The 19,210-nt window shown below is 42.6% G+C and overlaps 1 protein-coding gene across 1 annotated transcript; it reads left to right on the top strand.

Moving 5' to 3' along the window:
• The first annotated feature begins 2,212 nt into the window (after window positions 1-2,212).
• LOC110498990 (cholesterol 25-hydroxylase-like protein) lies at window positions 2,213-5,939 on the top strand. The gene has a single exon (XM_021575762.3). The coding sequence runs from the start codon at window positions 4,687-4,689 to the stop codon at window positions 5,443-5,445; it is 759 nt and encodes a 252-aa protein (XP_021431437.3). The 5' UTR covers window positions 2,213-4,686; the 3' UTR covers window positions 5,446-5,939.
• Window positions 5,940-19,210: the final 13,271 nt, after the last annotated feature.

The following is a 19,210-nucleotide window of genomic DNA, read 5'->3' as shown; positions in this document are numbered from 1 at the left end:
AGAGGAAAACACAGTATTTTATAAGCATGCAATTAAACAATGTGTCTACTGAAGTAGAAAAGCTTTGAAATTGAAAAGGTTTGGGTTTTTGACCTTCTCAGCATTACAACAACAGCATTACCTAAAATGCATTACCACACAATCTTTTTTTTAAGTAATAGGCATTGCAACAGAGTATTGTTGTGAAAGTACTAGGCAGATGATATGAATGATAGAGAATGGTGCGAATAACGAATGACTACTGCTCTGATTGATCATAGTTTGTGTGGGTTGGTGTGAGTCATACTTCAATGAAAAGACCTCTTTGTATTTCACCTTTCACACAGTTTAAGGAATTGGTTTAGATTTGAATTTGACTGGTCTTGATGTACTCCAAGACTGTAACATTATCTGGCAGCAGTTTTTACTGTACACAGTCAAATATGTCCTGTACATTTTAGTGTATTTATAGTAAATCTGCCTGTGTGCGATTGATCCTTTCTGAGGTCACTGCTCCTCAGTAAACCTTTGATAATCATGACCTCTTTCTCTTGTTTTAAACACATTCCTAGAAAATATTGTTTTACAAGCAATCAAAAGTTCAGTGGTGGCCTAAACATGAATTCCTCTTGAATTCAATGAACCTTGTGTAATAATGTTTCTTGAAAGAATTTCAATTTCTCAAGACCATGATGCGTACGGATGTTTATTTATAGATGAAAGCTCCAGCTCAAGTGTTCTGAGATATTTGATGACATACACTGGCTTGCGAAAGTATTCCCCCCCCGAATATATATGCACCCACATTTTCCGTTTTTAATTTTTTTAAACAAATAATTTTTTTACATTTCACTTCACCAATTTGGACTATTTTGTGTATGTCCATTACATGAAATCCAAATGTTGTATCACAAATAAATAGGAAAAACGCCAAGAGAGATTAATACTTTTGCAAGGCACTGTATCTTCCTTCAGACATTTGGAAAAAGAGGAAACACCCATGAGAAGCATACAGCTAGAGGCTTGCCTTTTGAATTCTTATTTCTACAACAAACAAAAATTTGAGCATTGTGTGTGGTTAATCTTCGCTAAATATATTTTACTGTACATACATCGCTCCTCTTTAACTAAATTCTAGAGTGTTAAATCTACACTGAGAGTGTTACATTTACAGTGGGGCAAAAAAAGTATTTAGTCAGCCACCAATTGTACAAGTTCTCCCACTTAAAAAGATGAGAGAGGCCTGTAATTTTCATCATAGGTACACTTCAACTATGACAGACACAATGAGAAAAAAAATCCTGAAAATCACATTGTAGGATTTTTAATGAATTTATTTGCAAATTATGGTGGAAAATAAGTAGTCTCCCAGTCCCTGCCGCTGAAAAACATCCCCACATCATGATTCTGCCACCACCATGCTTCAATGTAGTGATGGTGCCAGGTTTCTTCCAGAAGGGGCGTTAGTCATTCAGGCCAAAGAGTTAAATATTGGTCTCATCAGTTGGAATAATCTAGTTTCTCATGGTCTCAGAGTCCTTAAGGTGCCTTTTGGCAAACTCCAAGCAGACTGTCATGTGCCTTTTACAGAGGAGTGGCTTCCGTCTGGCAACTCTACCATAAAGGCCTGATTGGAGGAGTGCTGCAGAGATGTTGTCCTTCTAGAAGGTTCTCCCATCTCCACAGAGGAACTCTGGAGCTCTGCCATCGGGTTCTTAGTCACCTCCCTGACCAAGGCCCTTCTCCCCCGATTGAAAGTCTTCCATTTAAGAATGATGGAGGCCACTTCGTTCTTGGGGACCTTCAATACTGCAGAAATGTTTTGGTACACTTCCCCAGATCTGTGCCTTGACACAATCCTGTGTCAAGAGATCTATGGATAATTCCTTCAACCTCATGGCTTGGTTTTTACTTTGAGATGCACTGTCAACTGTCGGACTTTGTGTAGACAGATGTGTGCCTTTCCAAATCATGTCCAATCAATTGAATTTACCACAGGTGGACTCCAATCAAGTTGATAAATGGAAACAGATGCACTTGAGTCTCATAGCAAAGGGTCCTAAAACTTACGTAAATAAGGTATTTGAGAAAATGTCTTAATACCGGTTTTCACTTTGTCATTATGGGGTATTGTGTGTAGATTGATTATTTTTTAAATCCATTTTAGAACAAGGCTGTAACGTAACAAAATGTGGAAAGTCAAGGGGTCTGAATACTTTCCGAATGCAGTGTACCACCAATGACTGTATTTGTTAGTGACATAGAAATAGTTGTGCTATTCATCCATTTTCAGTCCTGTGGCCTTCACCAAATGAAGTCCTAAACGAATATGTTATCATTCAAATGATATGACTTTACCCAATAAAGCACATATTTCATAAGGCTTTATTTTATGGGCATAGTTCTACCCTAATACAGTGGCCTGAAAGTCGTGGTTTTCAGGCAACATCAGACCTGCAAGTCACATTATGCTGGCTTGCAAAGTGATGAGTAATTCCTTTTGGAATCCAGCCAGAGTGGGGATATCCAACATTTTGACATTTGATTTACCCACAACCTGAATTCAGATTGACTGCCTGGTTGGGAACACTAAGATATGAGACTACCTAAACCAGTGGTTCTCAACAGGTTTTGCCTCGAGACCAGAATTGAACCTTGTTGTCTCAGTCGTTATCCAATATTCACAAAGGATTTTTTGTTGTTGCCAAAATGCAATCTGGAAAACAATGTTTAATGCTATATTGATAGTAAATGTACCAATTATTGGACAAGGGAACAACAATCCCACCTTTTTCATTGTCAATAATTACATTTTGCCTATATTCGTGATGAAGAATGTTAAGCTCACTGGTTTGAGACCACAAAATCAACCAAATCTGCGAAATAGAGGCTCTAATAACTCTATATTGGAAATATACTGTGATTGAAGACAAATAGTTCAGAGGTTAAATTATTTAAAAATATAGGTTCATTATCATTTCTACACAGTTTCTGGAGTATCTAAAAATCTGCCTGCTATAGGGCATGGTGGGAAATATGATAATGGTGTGCGTGGTTTTGGTTTAACACCAACACAGTTTTTTTTTACACCAATAGGTGTTAATCTTACACTTACAGAGTACATGTAACACCCAAATCAACACTAGAAATGTTACACTGCAAAATCAACCGGTGCCCCCTGTACATAGCCTGGTTATTGTTATTCTTATTGTGTTACTTTTACTAGTACTTTTTATTTTAGTCTACTTGGTAAATATTTTCTTCTTCTTGAACTGCACTGTTGGTTAAGGGCTTGTAAGTAAGCATTTCACAGTAAAGTCTACACTTGTTGTATTCGGCGCATGTGGCAAATAAAGTTTGATTTGATCCACATAAAGTGGTTCACTACGGGCATTGGTTGTAGAAGGCAGATTGAGGAGGGAGTCCAAATAGATCCGGTCGGCACTGCCACAGATAGGATCAGAATTGAGATTTGGGAATGTGCGTGGGGTACGCTTGGAAAGTACACACGGGATTTTCCGTAATGGGAGGATCTCAATTTGTAACCTGACTCCAACAGACCAGTTAAGGCAAGTTTCAGCTGAACTCACCTCATCTTATCTCAGAAGGGACAGTCACCACTTGACTCTCTCCCACTCTCTCCTTGTGCTGTCATATGTGTGAACATTAAAGATGCCTCTAATATGATGGGTTCCTGTGCAACCTGCTGAAATGTGTTTAAAAGTGTGATTCGTAGGTTAGATGGATAGACTTTTTAATGGAGATGAGGATGGATTTTAGACCCTAATTAACCCCTAGTTAGCTTCAACATGCCGTTTACAGAAAGTTATATTGACATTCCTCGTAATGCATTGCAAAATGTTGTAATTACTGGGGTTTTGTTAACAGATGTTTATCAAGAGCAGGGCTTGATAGATCATAAGAGACTAATGGTCTATTATCCAGCTATTCACTCTAAATACCAAGGCAGTCGACCACTCAACATCAGGAATGACAGGTTTCCTTTTCTGTTTCACCTCTGGCACTGACATTGTACTGTTCAGGAACAAATCCCTAGGCTGATGAAACGAAAGTTCATTTCATCAAACGTTGGAATGTGAATAGAAGGCAAATGAGTTGAACAGAAATGGAAAGCAATCAACAGCGCCATCTACTGTTTGCATTGTCACTATGCCAAGTTCTCAGCTCTCACAGGAATTCTGCTACACAGGTTGAGTCATCAGAGGGTTACAGCTCTGTTGTAACAGTGGTGAAGTCTCTCTGACTGTCAGTGGGTCAGACCTCCATCAGCTCTCACCACGTTGTTTGCTCCTGGCAAAAGAAAAATGTTCAACCCACCCCTCCTCGTTGTCCTCCTCTTCTCCTTGATAACATTATGCAGTACAGGGAAACTTGATATACCTTAGCTTAGAGTAACACTCATTTCTGGTTATGAATGTATTTATTTAATGATTGTATTGAGATTTTCAATACAGGCATACAGAACAATCATACTCTGAATCAGATAACTGAGCTAAGTGTGGAATAAGTCAAGGGGTATGAATACTTTCTGAAGGCACTGTAAGAAGTCCCCTGGAAGTTTAGTAAGTCTATATAAGGACATCTGTGGGTGGATACTTTGCACAGAGAACTCATAAAAGGAGAGCGCTTTTGCAGGAGGTTGTTTAAACACGCCCGTCAAGCTCACACACAACAAGACTGAACACAATGCTTCCACAGAGCCTATGGGACTTCATCCTGGGATATAATGCCTGGCTCAGATCACCTTTCTTCCCTGTGCTTTTCTCCCTCAGCGTCTACCTCACCTTCTGCCTGCCCTTCGTGGTGCTGGACCTCCTCTCCCCCAGGCTGGCCTGGATCAGGACCTTTAAGATCCAGCAGAAGAGCCACGTCTCCTGGACCATGATGTGGAGCTGCCTGGCTCACTCCCTCTACAACCATGTAGTGTTCCTCTTCCCTCTCACTGTGCTGCACTGGTTCTGGAGACCAGCCACCTTCATGCCCGAGGCCCCCGGAACGCTGCGTCTCATCTGGGACGTGGTCGCCTGCCTCCTGCTGTTCGACTTCCAATACTTCATCTGGCATCTGTTGCACCATAAGGTGCCCTGGCTCTACCGGACGTTCCACAAGGTGCACCACAAGCACACATCCACCTTCGCCCTGACCACTGAGTACTCTGGGGCCTGGGAAACCCTGTCTCTGGGATTCTTCGCTGGGGTCAACCCTCTGCTGCTGGGCTGCCACCCCCTGACAGAGATGCTCTTCTATGTTCTGAATATCTGGCTTTCTGTGGAGGACCACTCTGGCTATGACCTGCCCTGGTCCACACATAGACTGGTGCCCTTTGGGCTCTACGGTGGAGCTCCGCACCACGACCTGCACCATCTGAAGTTCAAGTCCAACTATGCTCCGTACTTCACACACTGGGACAGGGTTTTTGGGACATTGCACAAGCATTCAGACTGAATTTCTGCACAGAAGAAAGTGCAATTGGACATCTTGAATATCTTTTATGTTAAAAGGATGGGATGCAGAAAACATCACTTTGTGATATATTTTATTATGTGTCGATGTTATTTACCATAGTAAAGATAAAGCTGTATTTAATCAAATGATTTTTTATTAAGTGTGTTGTTTATAATGGCGCAGCCTGACTGCAGATTTTCTATGACAGTTGTATATTAAAGATTCATGCAATGGACTCTACAATGTACAAACATTTTCAGGTTAAATTTAAAACCTGGTTAAATTAACCAGTTTAGTCAGAACTATCAGAATGAATTTGACTGAGATTGAATGACTGAAGACTATTGTGCATGTTTGTGTTGACTTCTCAGTGCTACTGGGTGAGCATCACTGAACAAAATGTTCAGCTGTTTCAAGCTGTATGCAGTATTAACAAGGGATGACTCCCAACATTTTAGTTACAAAACAAGATGTAATAAAACTTGTGACCTAAATATTTGTGTGGCTCGCTTTCATTCATCTACATTCTTCCGTACATAAGCCTATTTGTTTATACGATGTTGTTGATTTATAGAGATGGCTGTTTTCAGATACAGCAACGCTGCATGCAGCACAACCATGATGGTTTTCTATGACGCATACATACGTAAACATCATTTGTATGCAGTCATTTGAAACCCATGAGTGTGCCACCGTGCGCCAAAAGACATTTATATTGATACACGTTTCTACGAGGGGTCCATTAGGGCTCGAGACACTTTCATGAGGCAGATGACCACATGAATCATGTGGTCTAAGTGGAAGGATTCTTCTCACCAAAGTCTTGCTGCATCCCAAATGTGTTATTTTGTTAATCGTGACCTTGTGATCAAAAGAGGTCATTGCTCATTGCAAGATCGAGGAGTTTTTTCTGGACCATGTGACCTGAACATGAACAAAGGTTTTCTACATTAGCATGTACTCATTTTATGAGTTTCTAACAAACAGTTTTCTTTCTTTCTTACGATAGATGGACAATAGTATCCATGTTAATTAGGCCCTTTCCAATGTTACTGGAATTAGGTGAAAGTTGTGCCAGAATACCCTGGTGACAGGATGCAGACATTTCCTGACCTCCCCGCGAGGGGAAGTACAGAATGAAGTCCACTATTTTTAAAAGTGCAGTAATCAACCTTGCCCCCATCCACACTTTCAAACGAAATATGAAGTTGCCAAAGCCTCATCTAAAAAGGGAAAAGGACATCTTCCTGAGATTGACAATTGAGAATTTCCCAGAAGTAATTGCAGAATTCCCGAACAGGAGAAGAAACAATACAATTCTGCAGACAAAACAGAGCCATCAGACACTCGTTTCCTGGCCTATGCAATACACTGTATGACGTTTTCTGATTATATCTTTGTGAACATGTAGGATTCTTTGTGAATGTTATGATAGCGTTTCAAGCAGTATTTTCCAGATTGTGGTTTGCGGCCCACTGGTGTGTTGCCACTGGTCCATGGGTTGTGGTCAACAATGGGTTTGAGGTTACAAGAGGCACTGGCATTGTTTTTTTGATTTTTTTATCATTTAACCTTTTATTTAACTAGGCAAGTCAGTGAATCACAGAGGATCCCACAAAATGGAGAAGCACTGTTTGAAGCAATATCACACAGATTTAGAATTTTATATTCTTTCGTGTTTGCTATTCGTGGTTCACTTTTAAAGACAACTAGAAGTATGCTATTGGATAATATGTGAGAATGATGGTGTTTAGGTTTTTGCTATGATGGTGAGTTCTCAGGCTGAGATGAGTCTTACAAATCAAATCAAATTTTATTTGTCACATGTGCCAAATACAACAGGTATTTCACCTTACAGTGAAATCAACCATTGTGTGTGGGATAAGCTTGGAAAGTATTTCCAGCAATGGGAGGATCACAATTTGTAGCCTAACTCCAAAACCCAAAAGACTAGTCAAGACAAGTGTGAACAGATGCTTATCAAGAGTAGGGCTTGGTAGGTCATATATGAGTCATGGTCTACTATCCAGCTATTCACTCGAAATACCAAGGCAGTCGACCACTCAACATCAGGAATGAGACGTTTCTGTTTCAAATCAAATCAAATGTTATAAGTCACACGTGCCGAATACAGCAGTGAAATGCTTACTTACGAGCCCTTTACCGCCAATGCAGTTTAAAAACAAATACAGATAAGAATAAGAAATAAAAGCAACAAGTCATTTGAAGAGCAGCAGTAAAATAACAATAGTGAGACTATGTACAGGGGGGTACCGGTAAAGAATCAATGTGAGGGGGCACCGGGTTAGTTGAGGTAAAATGTACATGTAGGTAGAGTTGTTAAAGTGACTATGCATAGATGGTAACAACAGAGAGTAGCAGTGGTGTAAAGGGGGGTGGGGGTAAAATACAAATCGTCTGGGTAACCATTTGATTAGGTGTTCAGAAGTCTTATCCCTTGGGGGTAGAAGCTGTTTAGAAGCCTCTTGAACCTAGACTTGGTGCTCCAGGTACCTCTTGCCGTGCGGTAGCAGAACAGTCTATGACTAGGGTGGCTGGAGTCTTTGATAATTTTTAGGGCCTTCCTCTGACACCGCATGGTATAGAGGTCCTAGATGGCAGGAAGCTTGGCCCCAGTGATGTACTTGGCCCCCGTGATGTACCACACTACCTTCTGTAGTGCCTTGCAGTTGGAGGCCTAGCAGTTGCCATACCAGGCAGTGATGAAACCTGTCAGTATGCTCTCGATGGGGCAGCTGACAAATGAGTAGAAGGCAAACAGAAAGCAATCAACAGCACCACCTACTATTTGCATAGTCACTATGCCTAGTTCTCAGCTCTCACTGTAATTCTGCTACCCAGGTTGAGTCATCAGCGGGCCACAGCTCTGTTGTAAAAGTGGTAAAGTTTCTCTGTCTGTCAGTGGGTCAGACCTCCATCAGCTCTCACCACGTTGTTTGCTCCTAGCAAAACATTAATTTATGCGCAACCCACCCCTCCTCGTCCTCTTCCTTCCTATGATAACATGATGCAATACAGTGAAACCTTGATGTTAGGATTTTTTAATTGTTGGGTAAGGTTTTTAGAAGCATGTTGATGTATGCATTATGATCCATCTGATCAACAACAGCAGAGAAACTAGTTTGCTTTATTGATGATTTATCTTGAAAGAACTGATTGATTCTTCACAAAAAAATACAGTTTTATATCTTTATGTTTGAAGCCTGAAATGTGGCAAAAGGTCGCAAAGTTCAAGGGGGCCGAATACTTTCGCAAGGCACTGTACATTGAATCATTGAATTCACAAATAATACATTATATTCCATGATATGGAACTGAATCGAATGAACATTGCAGTCCTGTGGCTTTAACCGAGTTAATTCGAATGAATGATGAATGATATCTTTATAATTAAACTTTTTTATGACAATACATTACATATCTGATAAGGCCTTATTTTGAGGCTTAGCTTTACCGTAATACAGTGGCCTGAAACTCATGGTTTACAAGCCACATCCGGCTTGCAAGTAGGGTTGCAAAATTCCAGTAACTTTCCCAAAATGTTCAGATTTTCAATCTTCCAGCTGTGATTTCTGGAAAAACCAAGGGAAATTAACCAGAATTTTCCAACCCTACCTGCAAATCACATTATGTTGGCTTGCAAAGGGATACATCATTCCTATTGCAATCAAGCCAGAGTTAGGACATTTCAATGGTTGACATTTGTATTCACTCACAAACTGCATTCATAATGACTGCCAGGGTTAGGAACTTTGTGAGGAGACTACCTAAGCCATTTAAACTGGAACAACCATTTCCGTAACAGGTGCAAAAAATGTAACTGAATGATAGGATTAGTTTAGAAAAATGTATGTTATTTATCTTTGCGTAGCATAGAATTATTCACTCAATGCACATGCAAAAACACAGATATTCAAAACAATACCCAAAAAATAAACCCGCAGTAGAGCATGTTGGGGAAAAAAGTTAATTTGTTATCATAACTTTATAAAATACAGTTGATGTGACTAATTTAGTTTTGAGTCAGTACCAAAAACATTTTAAGTAATGATGACTTTTCATTGACTTTGAGATCAATTTAACAAAAGTATTTAAATAAAAAATTCATTGGGCTTTACAGCACATTTAATATTGTTCTTGTGACTGACTGGGTTCAAACCGGGTCTCCTGCATATCACAAGACTGTGTTAGCCCACTTAGCTAATGTCGATAAGAATTCGTTCAAGAAGTTCATGTTAATTACTCTGTATGCATAGCAAGTATCGCTTCCCCCTGATTCAGCTCATACTGTCATGTATTGTCATGTTGTGTGTTTCTGTCCTTTCCCTTCACCCTGTCTCCCTCTGCTGGTCGTTGTTAGGTTACCTTTTCTCCCCCTCTTTCCCCCAGCTGTGCCTTGTCTCCTCCTAACTACCCATTCACCCCGTTTCCCACCTGTTCCCTTTTTCCCTCTGATTAGGTCCCTATATCTCTCTCTGTTTTTGTTCCTGTCCTTGTCGGATTCTTGTTTGTTGTGTTTCATGCCTGAGCCAGACTATCGTCATGTTTGCTGTAACCTTGTCCTGTCCTGTCGGAATCTGCCGGTCTATCTGAGCCTACCTATGTTTGGTTATTAAAGAAGCTCTGTTTAAGTTAGTTCGCTTTTGGGTCCTCATTCACTCACCATAACACATACGAGACAAAAACTCAGGACCTCTGCCTTGCAAACACATGGACCCTCTTTCCTGAAGCATTCCAACCCATCATATTGAAAAAGGCCTTCTTCAGTTATGCAAGGGGTGACACTTCAGGCTGATGAGTGAGTTTCACAGATCCCCATCTGTTACACTAACACAAGTCTTCAAGATCCAGCAAGGTTACTCATCAAGACAGCATGGTTTGGTGATCTATGCTGACGTGATGAGCAACCTTGCCTGAGACCTGAAGACGTGTTAGTTTGACATGTGTTAGTTTGTGTTAGACGTGCTAGTTTCAAGTCTCCAGCAAGTGTACTCATTAAAGGTTAACATGTGACTGACTGGGTTAAGACCGTGTTAGCCTGCTGAGTTAAAGCCTAAGCATTTGTTCCTGTGACTACACTCTAAAAAGAAAAGGTTCATGGAGTATCCTTGAGGGATTCTTCAAATTGCAACTGTGGGGGAACCCCTGTAAGTTCTTCAAAGAACCTCTTTTTAATGGATCGTCAAAGAACCTTTTGAAGAACCTTTTGGGGTTCATTTTTGAATCACCTCCCCTTCCCTATTATTATGACTAATAAGAAGAATAATATACATAACAACAACAACAATAACATAACATTTTTGTTGTTTTACTATGATTTTAGTGGCAAAGCAGAATTTAAAAAATCTAAACCTAAAGTAAACTCCCTGCAGAGCCCCAAGTCTAATGGGTATTGTATATCCTCTGGGAAGGATTGTTTTGATAATGGTTTTCATACACATACCTTGTCCATAATGTAGAGGCCTCTGGAATTTTAAATGAAGAGGTAAGGGGGGAGGATGGTACAAGTGATCTACATAACATACCAATTGACTTACCTTTGTATGCCTCCTCGTCTTTATACCTGCAGACACACACACACAGTAGTGAGCAGTTCAGTCATCTGCGCCCAATACAGCCAGCCTTCAACATGTTCCTATAGCCTACATATTCTTACCTCTTTGTTGACTGATATCCATTAAATTGTGTCCATGTTCTGTTTGAGAACGAGTTTTAAAAGGGAGAAAGTGTATAAACAACACAACAATTTGTACACATTTTTACAAATATACCACCCATGTATAAATAGGCTTTTATAATAGGTTTTTATAAGGTTTTTATAATTTATAATGATAAATGTATCATTATAAAACAGTATCAATTTGATCGTACAAGGGACAAACCTTAACTGAAAAATGTAAAGAGCTCCTCCATTTAAGTTATGTGCCTGCTCCTGCTGTCCTTTCAAATCCAAATGTTTCAGTTGGGCAGTTAGGTTCCTCCAAGAATACCCCCCCCTCCCTTGATTAATCTTACCTCCTATGGGGTTCTTGGAATAACCTTTTGGGAGCAATTTCCAGTGTCAAGCACCCTAAGGTTCTTCAAAGAACTTTGACGATCTTAGAAGAACCCTTATTGAACCCCTCATTTTCAGAGTGTCGGATGGGTCTCTTGAAGATGGTCAAAGGGGGGTGACGTGTAAGACAGGTGGTTCAGTGAACACGCTCACGTGATGAGTAGGCTGTGTGGTCCTCTGTAGCCTGTCCTCCTATAGCTCCTCCCACCAGCCTCCTATAGTGCACATATCCTTCCCCTTCTGTTTGCTACAGAAAGTGCTCTTGTTGTGCAGTAGTTTAGTTTAGTGTATTAGGATCCCCATTAGCTACTGCAAATGCAGCAGGTGCTGGATGATGGTTTGAATCCCCAAGGCCCTTTCAATGTGTGTTTGAGCAAGGAACTTAACCGTAGTCTCTCTGCATAAAATTGGAGCTAAATGCTGTGTTGAAATAATAAACAGCTTTGCTTAAAAATGTCCACATGATGTTTCCACTGTTAAATAAAATGGGTACGTTACCAGGGTAGCTAACTCTGTGTTGTTGCTTTTTCTTTATATTCTGGAAAAGGATTACACTTGACTTAAAGCCTACAAATACCTTTTATAGTGTTTTATAAATAAGTGAATAAAACATCACACTGAGTTTTATAACCTCTTATGAGTTATTATGGACGCTGATAGTTATAAGTTATAACGCATTATGAAGGACGTTATGAAGCGTTATGTACTTCATAGAAAGTGGTACCGAACACTTCATTCCAGCAGTTGGGTTGAATCTGAAATCAAAACATCTAAATATGAACTCTTCCCTAAAGCTGTTTTGCTGAAAAACAAAAGTTATTATTATGCCACTAGAGGGCGAGAGAGGAAAAGGCACATGGAGTACAGAGAGTGCCAGTGCTTCGCAGAACGCAGACAGTGAGGGCACTAAAGGGGAAGGGGGATACCAGTTGGCCAGAGGTCAGGTGAGGCTAAATACAACAGTAAAAGAGGTGGAAGCCCACAGAGACAAGACAAATTACACCAGATAATATCCCTAGGTTTACCCAGTAGGGCATTCTGTCTTCTTTTTCTCATCTTCTTCACCTCATCACCACAGATTTGATTGGATTTGGCTGGTGAAAGCAATATGGTTGAGACCTTCAAATCCTTTGACCAATCAGAGGCCATTAAGGAAATGGAACAAGGAACTGAAGTCTGAAGAGTATTGAGGTACTGGATCTGTACTCGAGTTAGCTAACACAGTGTTCTCGTTCTCTCTCTCTCTCTCTCTCTCTCTCTCTCTCTCTCTCTCTCTCTCTCTCTCACACACACACACATAGACAATCACGCACACACGCACGCGCGCGCACACACACACGCACACACACACACGCACACACACACACACACACACACACACACACACACACACACACACACACACACACACACACACATACACACACACACACACAATCGCAATCGATATGCTGATAAAATTTGGGGAGTCTTGTTTTCAGATTAGCCTGGGGATTTTAACAAGGCTAATCTGAAAACAAGACTCCCCAAATTTTATCAGCATATCGATTGCGCAACCAGGGGAGGAAAGACCTTGGACCATTGTTACTCTAACTTCCGCGACGCATATAAGGCCCTGCCCCGCCCCCCTTTCGGAAAAGCTGACCACGACTCCATTTTGTTGATCCCTGCCTACAGACAGAAACTAAAACAAGAGGCTCCCACGCTGAGGTCTGTCCAACGCTGGTCCGACCAAGCTGACTCCACACTCCAAGACTGCTTCCATCACGTGGACTGGGAGATGTTTCGTATTGCGTCAGATAACAACATTGACGAATACGCTGATTCGGTGTGCGAGTTCATTAGAACGTGCGTTGAAGATGTCGTTCCCATAGCAACGATTAAAACATTCCCTAACCAGAAACCGTGGATTGATGGCAGCATTCGTGTGAAACTGAAAGCGCGAACCACTGCTTTTAATCAGGGCAAGGTGTCTGGTAACATGACCGAATACAAACAGTGCAGCTATTCCCTCCGCAAGGCTATCAAACAAGCTAAGCGCCAGTACAGAGACAAAGTAGAATCTCAATTCAACGGCTCAGACACAAGAGGCATGTGGCAGGGTCTACAGTCAATCACGGACTACAGGAAGAAATCCAGCCCAGTCACGGACCAGGATGTCTTGCTCCCAGGCAGACTAAATAACTTTTTTGCCCGCTTTGAGGACAATACAGTGCCACTGACACGGCCTGCAACGAAAACATGCGGTCTCTCCTTCACTGCAGCCGAGGTGAGTAAGACATTTAAACGTGTTAACCCTCGCAAGGCTGCAGGCCCAGACGGCATCCCCAGCCGCGCCCTCAGAGCATGCGCAGACCAGCTGGCCGGTGTGTTTACGGACATATTCAATCAATCCCTATACCAGTCTGCTGTTCCCACATGCTTCAAGAGGGCCACCATTGTTCCTGTTCCCAAGAAAGCTAAGGTAACTGAGCTAAATGACTACCGCCCCGTAGCACTCACATCCGTCATCATGAAGTGCTTTGAGAGACTAGTCAAGGACCATATCACCTCCACCCTACCTGACACCCTAGACCCACTCCAATTTGCTTACCGCCCAAATAGGTCCACAGACGATGCAATCTCAACCACACTGCACACTGCCCTAACCCATCTGGACAAGAGGAATACCTATGTGAGAATGCTGTTCATCGACTACAGCTCGGCATTCAACACCATAGTACCCTCCAAGCTCGTCATCAAGCTCGAGACCCTGGGTCTCGACCCCGCCCTGTGCAACTGGGTACTGGACTTCCTGACGGGCCGCCCCCAGGTGGTGAGGGTAGGCAACAACATCTCCTCCCCGCTGATCCTCAACACTGGGGCCCCACAAGGGTGCGTTCTGAGCCCTCTCCTGTACTCCCTGTTCACCCACGACTGCGTGGCCACGCACGCCTCCAACTCAATCATCAAGTTTGCGGACGACACAACAGTGGTAGGCTTGATTACCAACAACGATGAGACGGCCTACAGGGAGGAGGTGAGGGCCCTCGGAGTGTGGTGTCAGGAAAATAACCTCACACTCAACGTCAACAAAACTAAGGAGATGATTGTGGACTTCAGGAAACAGCAGAGGGAACACCCCCCTATCCACATCGATGGAACAGTAGTGGAGAGGGTAGCAAGTTTTAAGTTCCTCGGCATACACATCACAGACAAACTGAATTGGTCCACTCACACAGACAGCATCGTGAAGAAGGCGCAGCAGCGCCTCTTCAACCTCAGGAGGCTGAAGAAATTCGGCTTGTCACCAAAAGCACTCACAAACTTCTACAGATGCACAATCGAGAGCATCCTGGCGGGCTGTATCACCACCTGGTATGGCAACTGCACCGCCCTCAACCGTAAGGCTCTCCAGAGGGTAGTGAGGTCTGCACAACGCATCACCGGGGGCAAACTACCTGCCCTCTAGGACACCTACACCACCCGATGTCACAGGAAGGCCATAAAGATCATCAAGGACATCAACCACCCGAGCCACTGCCTGTTCACCCCGCTATCATCCAGAAGGCGAGGTCAGTACAGGTGCATCAAAGCTGGGACCGAGAGACTGAAAAACAGCTTCTATCTCAAGGCCATCAGACTGTTAAACAGCCACCACTAACACTGAGTGGCTGCTGCCAACACACTGACACTGACTCAACTCCAGCCACTTTAATAATGGGAATTGATGGGAAATGATGTAAATATATCACTAGCCACTTTAAACAATGCTACCTTATATAAATGTTACTTACCCTACATTATTCATCGCATATGCATACGTATATACTGTACTCTATATCATCGACGGTATCCTTATGTAATACATGTATCACTAGCCACTTTATACTATACTATGCCACTTTGTTTACATACTCATCTCATTTGTACATACTGTACCCGATACCATCTACTGTATCTTGCCTATGCTGCTCTGTACCATCACTCATTCATATATCCTTATGTACATATTCTTTATCCCCTTACACTGTGTACAAGACAGTAGTTTTGGAATTGTTAGTTAGATTACTTGTTATTACTGCATTGTCGGAACTAGAAGCACAAGCATTTCGCTACACTCGCATTAACATCTGCTAACCATGTGTATGTGACAAATAAAATTTGATTTGATTTGATTTGACACACACACACACACACACACATACAGAGAGAGAGAGAGAGAGAGAGAGAGAGAGAGAGACGGGAGAGACGAGAAGAAAATGGGCTCGGGCTCAGGCCTTGCTTGCGAGGAGTCACCATAAGACATTCCAGAGCTGGTTGTGAGCAGATGCCTGTTGATGCTAAGCGTCCAATGAGAAGGCAGAAGGGAACGTCCTTAAAGACCACAGCTGCTTTGCCATTTTCGGTCAAAGCACATGCCAGTAGAGCCCTGCAAGAGCCCAACGCCCTGCTGCACACACTGGCCTGCTGCACACACTGGCCTGCTCTGATCGGTTGATGTCTGCCGTGATGGCCTGGCGTCAGATGGGGATTTAATGTGGAGAGGATTGATTCCAACGCTGATAGTCGGAACAGTAGCAGCAGTAGCTGTGTTGAGGGAGATGTACTGGTCTACAGCCACGTTCCCCTATAAATGCTGCTAACTCGATTCAATGAAAGAGGCATAGGTGGAAGATACTGAGGGGCAGAGATGTTTGTCAAGTTATGTGACATCAAGGTTATGATGACTATCATGTTCCTTTAGAACCTCTCAAATAGATAACAACATGTCTTACATGATGCTGTATACCCCTGGTCTTCCGAAAGGTGCAGTGTTATGCATTGTCTTTCAAAACAAGGCTCACTGAATCAGTTGCTGCCGTTACTATCACTTAGGCGCGCAGATGTGCCTTCAATGAGGCAAAGAACGAGAGGAGGTCTCATAAAGGAGAAGAGAAGTCGCTGCAAGAGAGGAGAGGAAGTAAAGAGTGCAGCTAAACATGGGAATAAGTGAGCACACGCTGACTGATGGGGTGCAAAGGATACCTTCAGTTTAAACACAGAGCGACTTTTCACCCACAGTATTACGTAGATGCAGACGCACCCACACGCACGCGCACCCACGCTCACGCACACACACACCACACACACACAGACAGACAGACAGACAGACAGACACACACACACACACACACACACACACACACACACACACACACACACACAAAATAGAGTGAGGGTATGTTTTTTCCCAGACCACACCTTCGGTGGGATTGTTTCTTCCCTACATGCCTTGAGGAAGCATGGTCTGCCAAGTCTCTCCTTATTTACTGAACAGCTCCTTTTTTGGTGCTGCATTCAAATCTTCTGTGCGCTGTTACTGTGGCCGAGTGGGAGGCAGGTCAGTGGCTTTCCTTCCATGTGTAAAGCTGACCTCCAATTTGAGGGATTTCACGCTGACAGAGAGTGATGAACACCAGCCATGCTAGTATTGCAAAGGTCATGTATTGGTAAAGGGGCTCTTTGTAAAGATGTGCAAGTCTGACTAGTTAGACAATATTGGGAGAGCTGTGTACTGTTGAATGATTTTGCCCTTGTGTTACAATGAATGAAAAGTCTTGTAATGTGGTACATTTGGCCATCTTGCTGTACAACGTCTTGTTACTAATTCCAAGTGTTAAAAGTATGAACCGAAGGAATACCAGCATCAGCTAGCGTCAGTCTAGGATGGAGTGTAGGCTACAACAAACTACATTTATTTTTGACAGCAGATCTAACATTCCAAGCATTTTTTCCATGAAACAGTTTAGCTTCTGTACTACTGAACATGACCAATCCTTTAATACAACAGGACTGAGAATTCCCTCGATCACACAACTAAGGAACAAAATCAGTCAAATATCATCCTCATGACTTTGCAGAACATGAGAAGGAATTGAGAATGTTATTTCAAGATTTATGCCAGAGAAAGAAAAATATGTACTTTTAAAACTTGAATTAGAAACAAAATAGAGAGATTTTGCTGTGGCTTTAAAGCTGCTGATCGTTGGGTGACAGCTACATTATTTTGCACAGCCTGATGAGTCCGGATCATTTGGACTGTTTCAGAGGGATTGCTGTACCATTTGCATCAAATGACAATTCATATTCGCTGACAATAGCCTTTCACAGTACATTTAGTTGAGCTCAACTACAAACCCAATAGTCCTCCAGTCATGCTGATAATATTCTTACTCTCTCACTTCCTTATTCCCTCTCTCCGCCCCCTTTCACCTCACTCTCTCCCCTACTGTCTCTCATCCTGATATGGCTTTGTGCTGGCCATCGTCAGTACGTTGTTGTAGCGTAGCATACCTCATCAGACAAGCAGAGAGCCCAGAGAGCCTGGGACCTGAGGCAACACCCGGCCAATCCGTCTGAAGATGAGCTCATGGGTTTACAGTATGGGATCTCACCAGCGCCAGGGTAGATGATGATGACCGTCCCATCCCCAACTTATGACCAGCGGCACCTCATATCGTTCAATATCTATTTAGCTTCAACTTAAAGGGGCACCTAAGCTTTTGACCATAGAATGAAAACGAGTCATTTTCACATACGTGTAGGCTAGAAACACTGGTATGGTGACGTAGATAATGAATATCAGGTTAAAATGTGGTGAAATGGCCCTTTCATAAAAACGATGCTGGAAGATAAAGTTATTTTTGACCAGGGGAGAACTGTTCGTCTGACCCCCTGATTGTTAGAGCCGAGTGATGTAGCCTTTGTAATACTAAGAGCCAGCGACTCGGCGCTGTGGCAATGGGCAGTTGGTGACAGGTTCTTTCAGCACCGTCAGTAAAACCTCACTTTTCCTCGCTATGGTCTCAAGGTCTACCTACCCACGCCGCCGCTCACAAACGGGTTTGGTAACACTCACTTTATCTGGATTGCCCCAAGTAGATGTTCTGTAGATGTTCAATAACTGTCAACAACATTTCAACTAACTATCTACTAACCCTAGCCCAACCCTAACATGAACCCTTATCCTAACCCTAAACAGTAACCGTAGCAACCAGTTGCTTATCAACAGATAGTTTAGTGTTAGTATGACCATCTGAAGATCAACTATATGAGATTATCCAGATAAAGTGGGACCACTCTCCTTTCAGTGTGGGTCATCACAGAAGATATCTGGAAGATCATTCCAGAGAAGCACTGAGAAAAAAATGTGCAGAATAACAATCTGACATTTTGAAAGGTCAGGATATTCCCTAGTTACAATACAATTTAACAGACCTCTACCTCAACTGACAAGAAATAATATTTCTTCACACCTATCGAATATTTCCTCATCTAACTGATGCCAATTCAAACAGCACCTATAGGCTGTATTTGTGACCTAACCCGTTTCACTCTTCCGTGTCACTCCGTCTGTGTGTGTGTGTGAGGGCCCTGTGTGTCACAGGGGGCAGTCCTATGAGCTCTGTGCTGTGTGTTTATGTTCCAGGATGGTGAGATCTCCTGCCTTTCACAGAAAAAAGGCCCCTGGAATGCTCTGAATGATGGGACTGGGGCCCTCCACTAAAGCACTAGGATTGGACTGTTTTCCCCCGGCCATCCCTATAAGGCTCTGGCTGAGTGAGGCAGACAGGGAGAGTGCAGCCCCGGCTCCATGTTTGGGAAGTGGGAGGGGGAAGTGGAGGATAGGGTCTGGGAGCTACATAAACTCTCCCCAGGCCAGTGAGG

Source organism: Oncorhynchus mykiss, chromosome 20 (genome assembly GCF_057628025.1).
Source record: "Oncorhynchus mykiss isolate SJ-2025 chromosome 20, ASM5762802v1, whole genome shotgun sequence".
NCBI lineage: Eukaryota > Metazoa > Chordata > Actinopteri > Salmoniformes > Salmonidae > Oncorhynchus > Oncorhynchus mykiss.
Note: the sequence above shows the minus strand (reverse complement) of the source record. Positions and strands in the feature narration are given on the sequence as shown.

Bases quoted from the DNA above. Each gene is read 5' to 3' on its own strand.
- LOC110498990 (XM_021575762.3), top strand. From the start codon at position 4,687: ATGCTTCCACAGAGCCTATGGGACTTCATCCTGGGATATAATGCCTGG.